The sequence below is a fragment of the Myotis nattereri genome (genome assembly GCF_964212035.1).
Source record: "Myotis nattereri genome assembly, chromosome: 1".
NCBI classification, from domain to species: Eukaryota; Metazoa; Chordata; class Mammalia; order Chiroptera; family Vespertilionidae; genus Myotis; species Myotis nattereri.
The window spans coordinates 25750953-25770978 of record NC_138075.1 but is presented as its reverse complement, the minus strand read 5'-3'; the positions used below and the strand labels follow the sequence as shown (position 1 = coordinate 25770978).

The window sequence follows — 20026 nt, the reverse complement described above, 5'->3', positions numbered from 1 at the left end:
GATATTTTCAGTTTAGGGCTACTATGAATAATGTTGCTATAAACTTTTTTATATGTGATTTTAGTGCACATGTAAATGCATTTTTGTTTTGTATACACCTAAGACTGGATTGCTGGAACATGGAGTACATATATTCAACTTTAGTAGGTCCTTACAAAGAGTTTTCCTAAGTGGTGTATCAATTTATAATCCTGTCATCAGTTTATGATTGTTTCAATTTTTCTACATACTTGTCAACACTTGGGATTGTCAAACTTTTGCATTTTAGCCATTATGGTGGGTGTGTAGTGGTGTTTCATGGTGGTTTCAATTTTTCCCTAGTAACTAATGGTGTTGTGCCTTTTTAATGTATTTTATTTTGGTCATTTTTCTTTAATCTTTTGTAGTCCCTATTCAATTTCATTGCCCAATAATCAATTGGGTTGTCTATCTTTTTCTTATTGATTTACTGTAGGAGTTTTCTTTTTAAAAACAAATATTTTTACCAGTTATGGGTATTTAAAGTATCTTTTCCTACTCTGTGGCTCTTGACATTTAATTTTCTTTCAATGAATAGATCTTCCTTTTAATGTAATCCAATTTGTCAAATTCTTCCTTTATGCTTATTTTTTTTCTGTGCCTGCTTAAGAAATTTTTGCTTACCCTAAGGTCATGAAGCTGTTCTCCCAATTTTTTGGAAGCCCTCTTGTTTTGCATTTTACCTGAGGTTTTTATCTATGACATAAAGAGAGGATCCATATTTATTTTGTTTGTTTTTTTTTGCATGTATATCCAGTTAACCCAGCACTACTTATTGAAAAATCTCCTTTTATCCACCTCTTTGAAATGTCACCTTTGTTATAAATCAGATGGGATCATTTATATGTGGGTCTCTCTCTGCTTTCTAGCCACTTTCATTGTTCAAGTTGTCTATTCTGATACCACACAGTCTTAATAAATATAGCTCAATAATAAGTCTTGATATCCAGAAGTGTATGCCCTCCAGCTATGTTCTTATTTAAGAATAGCTTGGTTATTCTTAGCCATTTGCATCACTATATAAATTTAAAATAATCTTTGATGAGATTTTGATTGGGAATGCATTAAATCTCTAGCCACAATTAATGTCTTTAAAATGTTGGTTATTTCAATTCATTAATATGCTATAGCCCTCCATTTATTTAGACCTGTTATTTCTGTTAGTGTTTTGTATTTCTTTATGTTCTAATGGTATTGTACACCTTTATTGAGATATAGTCTTAGTATTTGAAGTTATTTTATACATTATAAGTGATATCTTTTAAAAACGTCATTTTCCAGTTATTTATCGTAGATATGTACAAACAGTTTTTAAAAAAATATATTTTATTGATTTTTTTACAGAGAGGAAGGGAGAGGGATAGAGAGTTAGAAACATCGATGGGAGAGAAACATCGATCAGCTGCCTCCTGCACAGTCCCCACTGGGGATGTGCCCGCAACCCAGGTACATGCCCTTGACCGGAATCGAACCTGGGACCCCTCAGTCCGCAGGCCGAAGCTCTATCCACTGAGCCAGACCGGTTTCGGCACAATCAGTTTTTATATAGTGACCTTGTATCCAGTGGTTTTTCTGAACACACTTCTTAATTCTAATAGCTCCATGTAGATTATTATGGACTTTCCATGTATACAAATTACTGACAAAACAGTGTTTACTTTTTCCTTTGCAATCATTATGTCTTTTATTTAAGTGTGTTTTTTTTTGTTGTTATTTTTTTTTGTTTATTGCCTTGGCTAAGACCTCTAATATGATGGTGAATAGAAGTGGTCATAGTGGGCATCCTTGTCTCATTTCTAATCTCAGTGGGAAAGTTTTCAAAGTGTGACTATTAAATATTATGGTTGTTGTGTTTTATACTATCCTTTATTAGATTAAGCAGTTCCTTTACATTCAAAATTTGCTAAGAATATTTTCATGCACACATGTTGAATTTGACCAAATGGTTAAGACAATATTTGCACGGAATGTCTAGCTCACCTCCCCCATTCCTCCTCCCCCCCACCCGCCTCCGGTCCCAAATGTACTCATTACCTTGGGAGCTCTCTTTTTTTTAAAATTTTATCAAGCCTTTCTATTTCTTGAGGTTGTTCTGTTATACGTTAGACCCTCATTGTAGGAAGTGGTACATTCTAATTGTATGATGTTTGTCTACACCAGTGGTTCTCAACCTTCTGGCCCTTTAAATACAGTTCCTCATGTTGTGACCCAACCATAAAATTATTTTCGTTGCTACTTCATAACTGTCATGTTGCTACTGTTATGAATCGTCATGTAAATATCTGATATGCAGGATGGTCTTAGGTGACCCCTGTGAAAGGGTCGTTCGACCGCCAAAGGGGTCGCGACCCACAGGTTGAGAACCGCTGGTCTACACGGTAACAAAGACCCCTCAGAAACCTACTCAGAAACCTGTTATTTCTTTGACTTGTATTGCTCCTGCCGGATGAGCTTTATGGGCATATCTTTCTTTTGTTACATCTGCCATCTCCAGCAGATGAAAAGCCTGCTCCTGCTGCTCCAAGTGCATGCATTATGGAGCGTAGAGGAGATGCACGATATTTAAATGCCTAGGTTGAGGATTTAAAAAAGAGACTGATTTTGCCTGTTCTTAAAAAAAATGAAGAAAGAAAACAACAACATTCCAAGGAACAAAACTGACATTCTTTTTTAAAAGAAGCCAAGAGGAGTGCCTTTCTTCTCGGATCCTCTGGGAACACGTCATCCTTTTTATCTCTTAGTCATCCCTGTCTTGTGTGTAAAAATTGGCAAAGCTCCTCTGTCACTCCTACTTCTTCTCTAGCAGTCATACATCCTTTCATGTAAACCAAGAGGGTGATAAAATGTTACTTGTGCAGTCCCTGGAGTCAGTAGTGTTAGTAGTATTAGACAGTGTAATCTTAGCACCCATACTTATAAAGTGTGAGGTCTCTCACGTGAGAGGGGAGGCATTTAGCCTCTCAAGACCCCAATTCTGATGCTGGCTCTGTCACTAACCAGCCAGAAGACATTAGAATATAACTTGGTTTCTGCAGGCCTCAGTTTCAACCTCTGAAAAAATTAAGCGACTGGGCTTGTTCAGGGAACATAAAACATGTATATTTTTAATATATGCTTTTATTTTCACAAAATCTTTTATGTAATAGTAAATATTTTGAGCTCTGCAGGCCATATGGTCTCTGTTGCAACTATATAACTCTGCTCTTGTAGCATAAAAGCAGCCATAGACAGTCAGTAGACAAATGGGAGTTTATTTATCTAACTTCATGGACACGGAAATTTGATATTTATAGTTTTCATGTGTTATAAAATGTTCTTCTTCTTTCAACTTTTGCTGGCAATTTAAAAACTGGAAAGACCATTCTTAGCTCATAGATTATACAAAAACAGGCAGCCAGCTAGGTTTGTCCCCCAGGCCCTACTTTGCCAACCTTGAACTAGCTGATGGTCAAGGCTATTCTGGAACTCTGTGTTAGACATTGATATTGTAGTCTTTTAACGTATAGTATTTTTTTCTTTCCCATGAGCATTGTTCAAAAGAGTCTTACTCCTTTCTCTTAGATTAATTAAGAATTAGACAATAAAAGACGGTATTTTTCCTTTGTTTATCTCCTCCTTGATGCTTGTTCTTTCTTTCTTGTAGACCCAAGTTTCTGACCTGTTTAATTTTCCTGTATCTGGAAAACTTCCTTTAGCATTTCTTGCTGAGCAAGTTTGCCAGTGAACTTGCTCGGTTTTTGTTTGTTGAGCTGTAAAGAGGGAAGGTGGACAGTGAGAGAAAGTCGTTATTTTTCCTTCACTTTGGATGGATAATTTCACTAGATATAGAATTCTAGGTGTGTGGTGTTATTCTTTCAACATTGTAACTATTTCACTCCACTCTCTTATCTGCGTCATTTCTGTTGAGAAGCCCTCTATAATTGTTATCCTTGTTCCTTTACATGCTACGGTGTTTTTTCTTCTGGTTTCTTTCAAGATTTTCCCTGTCTTTGATTTTTCTGCACTTTGAATATAATATGCTTAGGTGTAGTGGTTTTTGCTCTTGTTTTTCAACCCTGTCTGGTGTTTCCTGATCTTCCTGGATCTGAGGTTTGGTGTATGTCATTCACTGGAAAGCTGTCACTCATTACTCCTTCGAATATTTCTTTTACTCCTTTTTCTTCTCCTCTTGGTGTTCCATTACACTTCTGTTACATCTTTTGCTATTGTACCACAGTTCTTGGATATGCTGTTCCGTTTTTTTAAAAAAAATTATTTTTCTCTCTCATTTGGGAAATTTCTATTGATCTTCATTGAAGTTCACGGATTCTTTCCTTGGCCATTTAGAGTCTACCAATGAGCATTCTTAATTTATTACAGTGTTCTTTTACTTTTAGCCTTTCTCTTTTTAAGGATTTAAAAAAATTCTGTTTCTCTGTTTTAATTACCACCTACTTTCCCCATTATAAGCTTTAACATATTTAGTCATAGTTATTTTGGATTCCCTTTCAGATAATTTCAACATCTGTGTCTTATCTGAGCCTGGTTCTGATGACTGCTTGAAAGCCGAACACAATGTGTGAGATATTAGGAGCTGAGTCAGCTAGGCTGTTAGAGTGGGGTTTTATTTCATTTGGCTAAGGGTTGGGCTGTTTAATGTTTGCTGTAGCTGTCGATGCCAGAAGCTTCAGTTCCCCTGTTTTAGTCTCCTCTCTTGACTGTAGGTTTCCTAAGTGCTCCTCAGAGTTTGTGTTTTAGAGGTCCTTTTGCTGTAACTCACTGTTATTATACTAGAGCCCCATTGATGGGGTGGTAGGGTGAGGAGAGGAGAAATGTTCTCTAACCGTCCACCTAAGAGCAAATGTGGGACAACTTTTCGTTAGTAAGTGCAGCGACACTTCTTCTATGGTAATGGAAGGGAAGACGTCTTACAGGATGATTTAGGTGAGGGTGTCCCAAGATGTGAGACTTGCCCTCTGCTGGCTTCCATTTCTTCGGTGGAGTTTGAAGTGCCCTCATCAACTGAGACGGAGTGTAAAGTTTGAACAAGCAGGAGACATGAGGTAACCAATTCAGAAGAAGAGATCAAACTTGGTAGGAAAACGTTTTAGATCTGGTGGGAAGTATTAACTAAGTGATTTAAAGTTTGTGCTCATGAATTTAAAATGCCACTAGTCAGCCTGGTTGTGTGATTTCCTCTTGACCTCTGCCTCAGCCCACCCCAAAGTGTTCCCTGCTTGGATGTGATCTTGGATATTCAGATATTGTGTGGATATTGTATGGTGGATACTCAGGTTCTGTCAGTATTGGGGATTTGCCAGGAAATATGACACAGAAAGGGGGAGGGGAGGGAGTTGAGGATATTTGCAAGGAAGCAATTGAGTGATTATAATGATGGAGCCAGTGAGAGAAGAAAAAACTAAAAAAGTTGTAGGTTGAATGTCTAAATAAGTTTGGAGAATGTTTGCAGTGAATGTAGAGTAGCTGAGCTGTAAAGAGGGAAGGTGGACAGAGTGGGCGACCTGAGTGGTCCAGGCCCTGGTGATGATGAGGTTCAGCATGTAGCCGTGCGAGGCAGGGGCTGGGAGGAGGCATGGAGGAAAAGATTCAGGTGAGGAACTAAAAAGGATGGAGAAGCCAGCTTGTCAGTTAGGTCTTTGATTCTGATGTTACAGTCACCGAGGTTAACTAAGGGGTGGAGAACCAGAACCCAGTCTTCAGGAAATGAAAGGGCATAAGAGGAGGGAGGGTGGACCCAGAAGTGAGGATGGGTAGACGGTGGCATAGCCTGAGGATCTGAGTGTCACAAGAACAAGGATTTGGGTAGGAAGATGGGAGGGACATCATTTAAAACAGCAATGGACAACCAGGAAGATGCTTACCTTCCATCCTGGTCTTGATATGTGGGGTGAGAACAAGGGGCTACAGGGGGAAGCCAGGTTTCCATTAAAGTCACAGAAGGTCAAAGTTCAAAGAGAAGAGTTCAAAAGGCAGGAAGGGTCAGTGGGGATTGGCAGGGTCCAGGACAGTGTGGAGTTCAGAGCCCCGGGAAGAGGAGATGCCTGGGTGGACCTGAGCTTCAAGTAGTGATGGTGTTACCAGGACTGGGGGGGCACATCACATGGCCAAACACATCCTGTTGTGTGAAGAATTTTCTACTCCCCCCCTTCAATAAAAATTGTTGAAAGTATTACATATGTCCCTATTTTCCACCATTGACCTCTCCAGTTATATATATATGTTTCCCCCTATATATATGTCTTAAGATAGGATTGATATGGGTAAGTCAACTTCACTGAGACACGAGGACGTAGACGGAGGGAACTACAAAGTGGTTGAGGACCTACTGTGTATCAGTTGTACTATGTGCAGTAGTATCTAGTACTAAGTACTTTATATATTGTATACAGGTGCTCAGTGTTTTATATTTAGGTATATATTTAAATTTCGTATAAATTTACACAATGTTGTTTTAAAAACTCTATATAGCTGATTTCACTGGCGACCAAGACTGACACATTGCAAGTCTGTGGGCATTGAGGTCAGCGCTGAGTTTGAATTTTAGTTTTCTAGCTGAAAAGCTGTGTTACTTTGGGTGAGTTCCCTATATTGTGGAGCCTCAATTCTCTCACCTGTTGAGTAGGAATAACAACCACTTGTTACAGTTGCTGCGAAGCTCTGCCTGAGTGATTCTGAGCAGCCAGGCTGAGAACCGTGGAAGCAGGGTGATTAGTGTTGCATTTTCTGGGTGAGGAAACCAAGTCTCAGAGGCTAAAGAAGCACAGCAGTTAGTGGCTCGTGCACACAGCACTCAAGTGGCAAGGCCAGGGTTGAGAGCCAGTTCTTCGATCCCAGGACCTGGTTTTGTCCATCAGAGTGAGTTTTTGTCCGAATACAAGGGAAGTTAAAGGAGCCCAGCTCAGCACGGCTGTGACATGGGAAGGGATGGAGGGATCAGGTGAAGAGTAGGCAGGCTCCATGGAATCTAGGCCAATGGTTCCAAAGCTCGCCTGTGCTTCCAAATCACCTGGGGAACGTTTAAATCATAAATCTCTAGGGGCCACCCTAGACCAGTGGTCAGCAAACTGCGGCTTGCGAGCCACATGCGGCTCTTTGGCCCCTTGAGTGTGGCTCTTCCACAAAATACTGACTTCTGCGCATGGGCCACGAAGTTTCAAACGCACTGTACGTGCGCGCCCGCATGTGGTATTTTGTGGAAGAGCCACACTCAAGGGGCCAAAGAGCCGCATGTGGTTCCCAAGCCGCAGTTTGCCGACCACTGCCTTAGACCGACCAAATTAGAGTTTCTAGAACAGCCCTGGCTGGGAAATTCAGTTGGTTAGAGCATTGTTCTGATACACCAAGGTTGCAGGTTCAATTTCCAATCAGGGCATATACAAGAAGCAACCAATGAATGCATAACTAATTGATGTTTCTCTCTCTCTCTCTCTCTCTCCCTCTCTCTCTCTCTCTCTCTCTCTTTCTCATCAATTAATAATCTCTCTATAGAAAATCCTAAGCAACCGCTAAGACCAGTCAACCAGTCACTATGATGTGCACTGACCACCAGGGGGCAGACACTCAACACAGGAGCTGCCCCCTGGTGATCAGTGCATGTCCACAGCCAACCTCCCACGGCTGGCCAACCTCCTGTGGTCCCTCCCCGCAGCGGTCCCTCCCCCCGGCTAAGGCTCCGGGCACCAGAGAATCGCAGCTGCCTAACTGCAAAGATGTAAAGTAAGCACCACTGCCATCTTACCTCTGCCATCGCACCGCACTGCGCTGCTCACCCTTCTGCCCCTTCTAGCTTGGCCCAGTGCCTTTCCGGGCTCCCAATGCTGATTGGCTAGTGCTCCTATGGCGGTGTGCCACCATTGGCCGAAGTCAGCTACCTGTCATGCTTGGGGGTGGAGCCCCGAGAAAATGTGCAGCTGAGGTAGGAGAGTCAATCTGTCTGTCTGTCAGCAACTCTGCCCCAGGGAGAGTGAGGTGGCCCGAGTGCGGGCAGCAAAGTAGAGCTGTATTTTCACCTCAGAGCATAGCTGGTGTTCAGGCCATTTTGGGGCACTCTGTCTGTGGTCTTTGCTTGCCAGCTACCTCAGCACATCTACATAACAAGGTAGGGGCAGGCCGGCCAACCTCCTGAGGTCCCTACCCCTGGCTGGTCCCCCCCCCCCCCCGCCCCCTCCCCGCCAGCCAGCCAACCTCCCATGGTCCCTCCCCCTGGCTGGCCAACCTCCCACGGTCCCTCCTCCTCCTCCTGTCCCTCCCCCCAGCCAGCAGGCTCTGATCGCCTGGACACCCGATCAGTACTGGGTGAGATGGTCCTGATCGGCCCTGATCACTGGCCAGGCCTAGGGACCCCACCTGTGCACGAATTTCATGCACTGGGCCTCTAGTAATACTAAAAGATTTTCTGGAGCATGGGAATCAGGAACATGTGTCTTTAGAATCTCCCCCAGGTGATTTTGAGTCTGCTAGTCAGGTTCAGGTCCTTGATCAGCTTTTGGGAACCATGGAATTCTAACTGAAGACCCGAAGTGATTAAGCAATTATATCTCAGTAAAATACTGGGTACCTGGCATTGCCATCAAAATTGGCCCGTGGGCATTGAGCTCTGTCACCTTGTTTTCAGATCTTTAGTGATTACCTGAAACAGACACTCGATCTGTCGTTGATCATCTGAGGCTGGAGCATATAGGAAATGTCAGGTTGGCAGATTCTGCTATAACAGGAAGAGTTATTTGTTCTTTATAGCTGTTTTCTTCCTTCTTTCCCCTTGAGGTTCCTGCCCACTCAGTCAGATTAAAACTATATAAATAAGCTTGCACTACTGAGCTAGCACACGTCTTGTAAATTTTTTTTTTTTCTGAAGAGCTTAACATTGCCTATGTCAGGAAAAAATCCATTGGGTTTTAATGGGTTGAGGCAAACAATATGAATTTGATATAACATGGAGGAGAGGCAGTAACATCAGCAGGACTCTTATTTGGCAGCATAAATGTTCAGACTATATCACAGCCAGATGTGATTACCTCTCCTACAAGACATTTTCCTGCATGGAGTTGTGAGGCCTGGGCACTAAGAGCGGCAGGAGTGACATCTTCAGGCTTTCAGCTGCATGTGACCATGATTTTCGTGGCATTGTGGTGTAATTGTAGAGGTCCACCCCGGCTTCCTGTCCTATACACCCAGGCAGAATACGTGAGGATGGGGGAAGGGCTTCTCCAGTTCTTCTGGTGCAGGTGGCCTGGGGATTTCATTTGGCCAAACACTGGCACAGAGCAAGACTGCTAGTCAGTTGCTACCTTCATTTTATTTTTTTGCTAAGCAATTTACATGACTTATTTTATTCTTCAAAAGCAACCCTGCAGAGTAGAAGGTTCTCATCTTCCAGGTGAAGAGCTGGAAGTTGAGGATGGGGGAGTCAATTGCCAAAGGCCCACAGCAGCCTTGGTGTGACCAGAGCTGAGATGCAGTTCATGGTCTGACTGCAAAGCCCATTGCTTTTCCACATCCTTGAGTCTTGCCTACCTGCTCTGCCTGGCATTGTTATTGGCTGGACTCTGAGCTTAGCTTGCTCCAGAGAAGCTGCCATTACAAAGGAAAACAGCTGGCATTTGTCATAACTAAGAGCTACAAATGCAATATAAATTTGGAGTAAATTGCAGTTCCAACTTTCAAAAGATTTGCTAATCAGAGCTTGAGTCAGAGATGCTCAATTGTTCTGTTATTCAAAGGGGCTCTCCTCACTATACTTCCCACCCTCCCACATGTCTTTCATGGATTCAGAAGTGGGTTCCTGAGTTCAGGGCTGATCCATATCCATGTACCCTGGGGAAAGTCATGTGTGATTCCATACATAGGGCTTTGTAGATAAAGAGCCCTCTCTGTTGGGCAGTTTTAATGGCTTGCCATCTAGGTGAGTGTTCCCGAAGGAGTTCACTGCGTCTTGGCAGAGTCTTATCAGTTCCATTATTCATTCAAAAATATTTGAGTACCAGCTCTGTGCCAGGCCCTGTTCTAGATGCCAGGGATATAGGGTGAACCCCATTGACAGAGACTCCACTCAGTAGAACTGGCTTTCTCGTAGAGGAGCCCTCTGATAAACAAGGAAACAAAGTCATGACTCCAGACAGGTGAGAATCCCTGTTATTTCACTCTCCACATTTGGCTGTCCTCCCACTTACTCTCCTTGAGATCACATCATCTTCACGTGTTCTTTCTCTCCTTGCGCGTCTATACTGCTGGGTCTTTAGATGCCCATGCCTATGTCATCACCTGGTTCGAGTGTCCTCTTCTGCCTTCCCTCGACTCCCGCTCATCCTGCTCTGACCTCGGTGGCCACCTCCTCCTGCTCTGTTATAACGGAACACCCACACATTACAACGTCCTGCTTTTGTGGACATGTCTGTCTCCCCTGCTGGACTCTGAACGCTGTAATGAGAGCACTTGTATCTGATTTATCTTTCTCTCTCCAGGGCCTAGCACCAAGCCTTGGGAGTGGATGCTCAGTGTTTGCTCCAAGAATAAATGTTGTCTTGTGGCACCTAGTGGTGGGCGGTGGTATTATAGGAATTGCTTCAGGGGGAGGCATGCTAAGGCTGGGGAGGAAAGCGTACCCCCAGTTCTGTGGTTTTTGAGAAGCTCGGCAGGAGCACTGTCACTAATAGAGGAGTTGGGCTAGCATATAGGCAGTGGTGATGGAAGAGAGGTAGCGTGGAACATTCTGGTGAGTCTTTGAAGGAAATTTAGAAATTGGAAGTTCTGAGTTCTAGGTCAGAACTGGAGGGAATGCTAAGGATGCGGGGTTTTCTAGCCAATGTCCAGTTGGGGTGCAGAGAATCTGTGGCTTAACCTGGTTCCAACAGCTAGTTAGTTGCAGACTAGGTAGAGGAACCAGGCATCCCAGTTCAGAAGGCTGTCTGCTGTGCTGGGACAGGTTTGTGACAGATGAGGAAACGAAGGCACAGAGAGGTAAAGTAACTTGCCCCAGATCACACAGCTAGTAAGTGGTGGAGCCTGGACCCAGACATAGATCCGTCTGATGACATAGGCCAGCTTGTAACCACGAAACTATCTTGTGTCTTCTTGGAGAGTCTATTGCAGCGGTTCTCAACCTGTGGGTCACGACCCCTTTGGGGGTCGAACGACCTTTTCACAGAGGTCGCCTAAGACCATCGGAAAACACATATATAATTACATATTGTTTTTGTGATTAATCACTATGCTTTAGTTATGTTCAATTTGTAACAATGAAATTGGGGGTCACCACAACATGAGGAACTGTATTAAAGGGTCGCGGCATTAGGAAGGTTGAGAACCACTGGACTCTATTGAAATGTAGTTGTGTTTTCAGAAAAACATTCACATTCTTCAAATATTAAAATCAAAGTCCCTGAATAATTTACTACGTGTATACTGGTATACATGTAGTATATGTAAATAACATGAAGAAGGTTTTGTTTTCCTCTACCGCTAAATTTAAAATATTCCTATTTCGATTGTACTTCACTTAAAAATAAATATTTTATACCATATTGTAATGAGTGAGAATCTATTCCTTTAATTTCATGAACACCAGCTTTATAGTCAATGAATTTAATCAGAACATCCTTACCTATGCAGGTTTTGCACTCAGCTCTCTCTAACAACTGTTGACATAGGGACTATCATGTATTTTAGAGATGATATTTTATAGACACAGAAAAGGTAAATGACTAGCTTGAGTTTCAAAATGAGTTGATGGAAGAATCAAAATAGAAGCCCTTCTATGACATTACTAGACTCACTGGAATTCCTAACCGCATTTACTTAGCAGTCCAGATCCTGGGACATCAGTCTGCTTTAACACAGAGAAATGTTTCTGTAGGGGGGCAGGGAGGAGAGTCAGGGAAAGGCAAAGGGAAGACTGACATGGTTATTTCTAGGTCATTTCCAACCTTACTGTTATAACACAGTTTTCTAGGTGGAAGATAATATACTCATTAAAGTGAAAGTGTTCATTTTAAAATAAAGCAGTAGGAGCCCTAAATGGCTCTGTTACTTAGACAAATGAGCATACATAAATGGACTCAGATTTTGTTTTTCATGCTCAGTCATATTCTGTATTAAGGCAAATAAGTAGTTATTTATAAATAAACAGTGTGTTGTTCACTTAACTTTCAAAGCTACTGATTAGAATAATAATCAGTGTTTCCATGTAGTACTATATTCATAGAAATACTGATATTGCAGTGGATAGAGATTTTAGAATGATGCTCTTTATCTCTTCATGTAATCTAGCTTTTAAAATGCATCCTAATTCATAAATGATGAAGAAAGCAATTAACATTATTCAAATGGGATATCTTGGGTAATTAAATTCTTAGCATAAATTACAAATTCCTGTCTCTTCCCCATTTTTTGCCCAAGTTTATTTTTATTGAATGACCTTTGGTACCAACTTATCTACACTAACAAAAGAGAAACATGCAAATTGGTGTCACTCCGCTGCGCCCACCAGCCAATCAGGATGAGTATGCAAATTAACCAAACAAAGATGGTGGTTAATTTGCATATGCAGGTGAGGAGTGAAGACTGAAGACTGAAGACCACTGAAGACTGAAGAGGCTTGCCTTCTCTGCTGTGGCCAGAGTGAAGGCCTGGGTCCCAGGTGCCGGAGGAAAACCGGTGCTGGCAGCCAGGGGAAGGAAGGCCTATTGCATGAATCTCTTTGTGCAACGGGCCTCTAGTTTTATAATAAAATGTTTCCTGAGGTGTTTTTTCTTTTAAATTGTAATGGCCTTTTCTGTTGAGCATGCTATTTATAAAAGTTTCTTTGATGAAAGCTTATGAATTTTGTGCAAATAACCCAGGCAGGCTCTTAGATCAGAGATAACATTTGTATAGGACTTTTTTGGCTTTATGGGATACTTTTACACTCATTTATTTGACCCTTACCTGTGAGTAGTCAGTGGAAGTCACATTTTAGTGATGAGAGCAAAGTAGAGGAAGGTGCCTTGGCATGATTCTAGCTGCACAGTAGATGTTAAACATGTACATTTTAAAAGAAAATTAACAGCTCTAGCTGGTGTGGCTCAGTAGATAGAGTGTCGACTTGTGGACTGAAGGGTCCCAGGTTCAATTCCAGCCAGGGCACCTGCCTGGTTGCGGGCTTGATCCCCAGTGTGTGGCAGCTGATCCATGAATCTCTCTCATCATTGATATTTCTGTCTCTCTCTCCCTCTCCCTTCCTCTCTGAACTCAATAAAAATATATATAAAAAAAGAAAATTAACAAAGGAACCCAACACCCAACTGGTTATTTGATTTGCTCAAGGTCACCCAGCAAATACAACTTTATGCCAAGAACTGAACTTGCTTCTTTACTCAAAAAGTCCCTATGTTGTCCTTGTCTCACTGCTATCTTCTCAGATGTTTTAAAAGGTCAAATTAAAAACATTCATTTTTCTTAATTGAGGTGAAATTCACAAATGCATGAGTTCTTATTTTAAATTGTAATAGTCTCTCTTCTGTCATCACTGTCTTTTTCACAGCCCATTTCCTGTATTCATAACAGTGCTCATACAATTAAACATTTTAAAGCATACATTTCAGAGGCACTTAGTATATTCACAGTTTTCTGCAGCCATCAACTCTATCTAGTTGAAAACTGTTTTGATCATCTCCAAAGGAGACCCCACTTCCGTTAAGCAGTCACCCCAATCTCTCCTCTCTACAGCTGCTGGTATCTACCAATCTGCTTTCTGTTTCTATAGATTTCTCTATTATATACACTTTGTGTCAATGGACTCCTACAATATGTCACTGTCTTAGTCCGTTCAGGCTGCTGTAATAGAATGCCATTGACTGGATAGCTGGTAAACAACAGAAATTTATTTCTCACAGTTCTAGAGACTGGAAAGTCCAAGATCAAAACTTGGGCAGATTTGGTGTCTTATGAGGACCTGTTTCCTGGTTCATAACAGAGCTCTCTGGAACCTCTTTTACCAGGGCACTCATCACTTTCCAAAGGTTCTACCTCCTAATACTATTACATTGGGGATTAGGATTTCAGCATGTGAATTTTGAGGGAACACAAACATTCAGTCAATTGCAGTGACCTTTTGTATCTAGCTCCTTTCATTTAGCATGATGCTTTTAAGATTAATCTGTGTTGTAGCATGTGTCAGTGCTTTATTACTTTTTATGTCTGAATTCTATTCCATTGTAGAGATAGGCCATATTTCATTTATCCATTCACCAGTTGATGGACATTGAGTTATTTCCGTATTTTGGCAATACTGCTGCTATGAGCATTCATGTTTGAGTGTTTGTTTGAATACCTGTTTTCAGTTCTTAGCAGTGGAATTGTCAGGTTATATGCAATTCTATGTTTAATTTTTGAGGAACCACCAAATGTTTTCCATTTCCTATCAGTAGTGTACAAGGGTACCAGTTTACCCACGTCCTTTTCAATGCTTGTTATTTGAGGGTTTGTTTTTATTATTGTAACCGTCCTACTGGGTATGAAGCAGTATCTCCTTGTGGGTTTGATTTGCATTTCCCTGATAAAATATTCATATTTTAATGCATAGAATTAATCATAGAATTAACTTTGGTAAAAAAAAAATCAACATCAAAATGAGTGGTTTCATTCATCTTCAGGAGATGGCATATGATTACCCCTGAGGTGCACAGTTCTAGGCTGAAAAATAAAGAATATATTGCTTTGGAATTAGAAGGATGTATGTGGACAATAAGTCAACAATCATGTAATTTCTTACATCATGTTTTGTTTTCATGCCACCTGCCCAAAGATACATAGTTATTTGCATTGCAAAGCTCTCTTTATATACTAATTCTATTTAATTACTAATTCTTGCATGTCTTAATGACCTGTTAATTTATTTTTGCAGCGTGAGTGAAGACATCCAGGATGGCTCAGGGATCCGGGGAGCAAAGAGCAGTGGCAACTGCTGACCCAGAGGACAGTTCTCCAAATATGATAGTCTACCGCAAAGTAAGGCATCTGGTTGTGATGCTGGCTGTGTTGTGTGTGTGTTTGTGTTCTGTGTGGGGTTGACCGATGTTTGACAGCTCAACAAATGTTTTCTACCTGGACTGCCTTGACTGATAAAAGAATATCATTCACTTCTCATATCTGATTCTCCAATTCTAAAATTCACGGCAGTTAGATTTTGTCATACTTGGTATTGAATACTTGGGAAAATATTATGTGATTTTGTTTTCTTTAAACTCAAAGATCATCTATGTAATACAGATGGAGACATATTCTCCTTTGGTGTAAAAGCCTTACTGTAACATTGATTACATGAATGTTCTTCGGACCGATAGTATGTATAAGAACTGGTGTAGGTGCTATGGGAAACACAGAGGTACGTATATATTAGATGTTTACAGTTGGTGAGAGATATACAAGTAACTGTAATAGAGTCTATGCATTCATTTCCAAAAGAGAAGTGTAGATGTATTGTTATATAATTGCAGAGGAGGGGAGATTACTCCAGCCTCAGAGGTCAGGGATGGGATGTGAAGAAATGGTCTTTGAACTCAATTTTAAAGGATGGGTAAGAGTGCTTATTTGGCAAGAAGGTCATTCCAGGTGGTGAGATGTGCTCTGCAAAGGCAAAGAGCTGCAGAAAGGGAACAGCTGCCAGAATCAGTTTGGGCATAGGATGAATTACTCGACGTAAACCGAGGTATGATTTGGGGAAGACAGGCTGGATGGAGCCAGCTTTTTAGCATGTGGAATCATAGGCAATTTAATCATGAAAATCTTGTGTGCTGGGAATTGTAAATCAGCATCTGTTGGGGATTATGAATCTTGCCCCCATGAGGCAAATGCATTGTTATCAGGGGAGATTGCAGGCTCCGGAGGGTTGTTTCTGTGTCTGTGAGACAGGTAAGGAGGACGCTAATCTAGCAGGGGACATGCCCTTCAGAGCTGAGCAGGACTGAGCAGAGGCTTTAAAGAGTCAGAATTAAAAATGACTTGGAAATGAAATGAATATGGAGTTAGGAGGGGAATAGAGAATCAGAGATGACAGAGATGACTGGGGTTTTTGACCTTGGGTTATAGAAAGACATTGATGTTATTAATTCAGATAGAGACATTTGGAAGGGTACATTTTAAAGGAAGGAATGATAGCACATAAGTTATTTGCGTGCATACTGAATTTAAGGAAATAACTGCTTATATACCTTTTTAATGTTTGTGACAATTTAACCTAACTATATTACATTTTAAGGCAAAGGAGTTAATGTTCATTCATTTCACTAAATATTTGACTTGTCTGCTGGGTTCTGTGTATTCTATAAGACTCTGTGTTCGATCTCTGGTCATCATATGGGCAGTGTTGAACTAGATATTTCTGGATGATCAGTATGGTGAATTTCTCTTTTTTCTGAGTAAAAAGTAGAACTCTCAAACTGTTCCTGCTTCCAGTCTCAAGTTCCTTAATTCTTTGCTTTGCAAGAGGCTGCTTTGATGACCTGTTTCTAAGAGAGATGCTTATTAAGTTGTGTTAAAAAAAATAGTTTAACCGGGCTAGCCAATTAGCCATATTAATAATGGAAATACTTTTATTCATCATTACCTTCTTAACCACCCCAAACAGAGAGACCCTATGCCAGGGTTGCAGGAACATGGCGTTTGGAGTCAGACCTGGGTTAAGGTTGCAACTTCGCCACTTCTTAGAGGTGTGACCTTGAGTCACTTTTGTAATTTCTGTGAACTTCAGTTTCTTCATTTATACAAAGAAGAAAGATAACTTGGGAAGAAGGATAGTACCTAGTGGGGTTATTGTGAAGATTCATTTAAATAGTAAATAAGGCCTCTGACATCCTGCTTGGCCTGGAGGTGGTCCATAACGAATGCTTCTTTTTCTTTTAGCTTTAGGTCTTTTTAAAGACAGTAACACTGGAGAGGAAATAATTTATAAAATGTGTAAATGTTGATGCTGTTAGTAAATTGACTAATGTACATTCATGCAGTGAGTTGCTTTTTTAAGACACAAGAAAACATTACAAATATATTCAGTTTATTTAAGAGATTGCTAATCAATGGATTATTAAAGGCTAATAGGAAATGTAAAGGTCATGCCATTCAAGCACCTTTCTCCTGGAATGTTTGCTGTTACGTGGAAGTGAAAACTTTCTACAAGTTTGTGGGAACTTAGTTTTTATTTTTATATAGTAGTAGGGGACTTTTTGTGGTTGTTGTTTTGTTTAATTTAGAAACAAAATTGTTAATTGCTGTAGTTCTTTAAAGAAATGACCACTAGTCATTAGTTTCCTATCTTGGAAATATACCTTGCTTCCTCATGACACACTCGTGGGTGAAAAGTATGTATGTGTTCATGTTATTTGATATATTAGTTAATTGCTATAAAAGGGGTATTGGATCTGTTCAATCTGTTAGAAAGAAGATACACTTATTGCCAGTGTGGGTCCAGGATCTGGAATCATTTAAACCTAGTTAAGTTAAGCCATGGTTGTGTTGGAAACATGGGCTATTCATCTAGTTCTCTTCTCTCAGTGCTGTAGACTGTTGGCTATGGCCAACACTTACCTACTGCAGGACGCTCACTTCAAGGTGTAGCAAAAGACTGACCCCTGAAACCAAGGTCAATTCAAACATTTCCTATGGACGTCCTCTGTATAATAACTTATTCACGGTGGGAGCTATAAAACCAGACCTTTACGTAAAGGTCTACAACAAACATTACATTTAAAAAACGGTGCAAACAGTGCTTTCATGTTGTTTTCTTTCCCTTGTTTGTTGTCTCTTCTTCTTGTCAGACATTTCCAGTGTGAAATTTTTGCTTGGATTGTGTTGTGTTGATTCAGATGCTGACATTTAAAAAGCCAAGTCTAGAGAAGTGGAGCTTTTGGGTAAACTTCCGAGTAATAAGCAGGATGATTATGGCCATAATGTTGTTGTGACTTTTAAATGCCATTTGGGCTGGTGACCTTCTGACACATGAGTAATGATGGGTGGGTTCCTTAAGCTCACACATTTCAGAATACTCTTCCTTTTCTTTTCATGTTTTCTAGGTCATTAACCATAAGAAGTTGTACTTTTCCAAGGCATGATTTATATATTGACTTAAACAGACTTTCTAATTTAGTTTTTCATCCTTCATATTCACGTTTTGGATTAAAGGTGTGAATGAAAAATGTATTGGTGCCATTAAAAATCTATTTTAAAGAAAAGCTTAATTATTCATTAAGCTGCCTGGACCTGTTAACCTTTTTTATATTCCTGAGCCCAAAAGATCCTGGGTCATTGAATTGCCCAATGCAGTGATGATATTTGAACCTATATTAGATCAGTTATACAAATTATAAAAATGTGGATCCTTAAAGGACCCTCTCCCACGCCCCAAGATAGGTCTGAGTTAGGTCCTAGGAATCTGAGTTTTAAAATGTTGGAGCTACCTCAGAAAATTAAAAAATGGAACTGCCTTATGACTCAGCAATTCCCTTCTGGAATATATCTGAAGAAACTAAAAACACTAATTCAAAAGAATATATGCACCCCTGTGTTCATTGCAGAGTTATTTACAATAGCGAAAATTTGAAAACAGCCCAAGTGCCCCTCAGTAGATGAGTGGATAAAAAAGTTGTGGTACATTTACACTATGTTGTAAAAAACAAAGATCTCTTGCCCTTTGAGACAGCATCGAGGGACCTGGAGAGTATCATACTAAGCAAAATAAGCCAGTCAGAGAAAGACGAATATCACATGATCTCACTTACATGTGAAATCTAATGAATAAAATAAACTGATGAGTAAAATAGATCCAGAGACATAGAAGCATGGAACAGACTGACAAATCTCAGAGGGAAAGAGGGGTGTGGGAAGAGATTAACCGAAGAATTTATGTAATGCATATATGCATAACCCATGGACAAAGACAATAGTGTGGTGAAGGCTTGGGTGTGGGGTTGGGTGGACAGGTGCAGGGTAGAGGGTGTTAATGGGGGGAAAAGCGTGACATCTGTAATACTTTCAACAATAGAAATAAATGTAAAAATAATAAAAAAAATTCTTTAAAAAGGAAGAAAAAATTTTAGTTGTAATAATTTAACATTCAATAGTTAAAGTATCTTCTTGGTGCTGTCATGTTTGGTTTACTAATAACATTTAAGATATTCGTTCAGTTATCCTTCTGCAGTACCGATTGTATGGTAGAGAGTGGCAGCAACGTTCAACTAGCAGCACTGGATATTGTCAGTAATATATCGTGTCACAAATGACTTAGAGGAGGTTTAGAGGAAGAAGAAAAAGCCAGTGTTCTTGTGTATCAAAGGGGTTGTTAAATAGCATGCCACTGCTAGCTTCTGGTTATTAACTCCTTGTCTTCTAGAATCTGGGTCTCACCTTAGTGTTGCTCTGACATCCCAAGGTCACTTCCCCTAATGATCTAGGACCCTTGAAGTCCAGGACAGAGATTGGGTTAGGCATAATTCCAGAAAGTATATGTGGCACTATTTTAGTTACAGAGGCAGCAGTATGCACCCTAGCCTGGAAGAGGCAGGGGTGGGGAGAAAGCAGAGAATGGGGCATTATTCTGGAATTCATAGAAGGCACTTGTAGAGGCCAGCACAAGCGAGTCAGGGAACCTGCAGACCCAGGCAGGATGAAAATGAGAAACTCATTAGCAAATCTATATTGAGTGTCATTTGTCAGTCAGACACTGTTAGATGCTAGGAATGCAAGATGGGTGCTATTCTCTGAATGAACCCATGGGCCAGTGGGGCAGAGATGGGTACTTAGACAGTTGCAGTACTTGTAAAGACCAGAATTGTAAAGGTCTGGGAGGAGATAGAAGGGTGATGAGGTCCATACCAGGAGAGAGAATGGTGATGTCATGGAAGACATCCAGAGGGTTTGGCACCTGCTTTAATTGTTGAAATATGATTAGAATTAACCTGACAGACAAGGGGAGAAGAACTGAAGGAGGCAGGAGGACCAGCACAGGTAGAGGGACAGAGCTGTGATGTGGTATGCTGAGTTCTAG

General features: G+C 40.8%; 1 protein-coding gene across 11 annotated transcripts in view; it reads left to right on the top strand.

Annotated features, from left to right (window-relative positions):
- Positions 1–20026, top strand: part of RGS6 (regulator of G protein signaling 6) — a 488382-nt gene that overhangs the window by 11007 nt on the left and 457349 nt on the right. For all 11 annotated transcript variants that reach the window (XM_081100530.1, XM_081100531.1, XM_081100532.1 and 8 more), the window contains exon 2: positions 14897–15000. In XM_081100530.1, the coding sequence (XP_080956656.1) occupies positions 14917–15000 (84 nt within the window). In that variant the 5' untranslated portion in view covers positions 14897–14916. The remainder of the gene's footprint in view (positions 1–14896; positions 15001–20026) is intronic.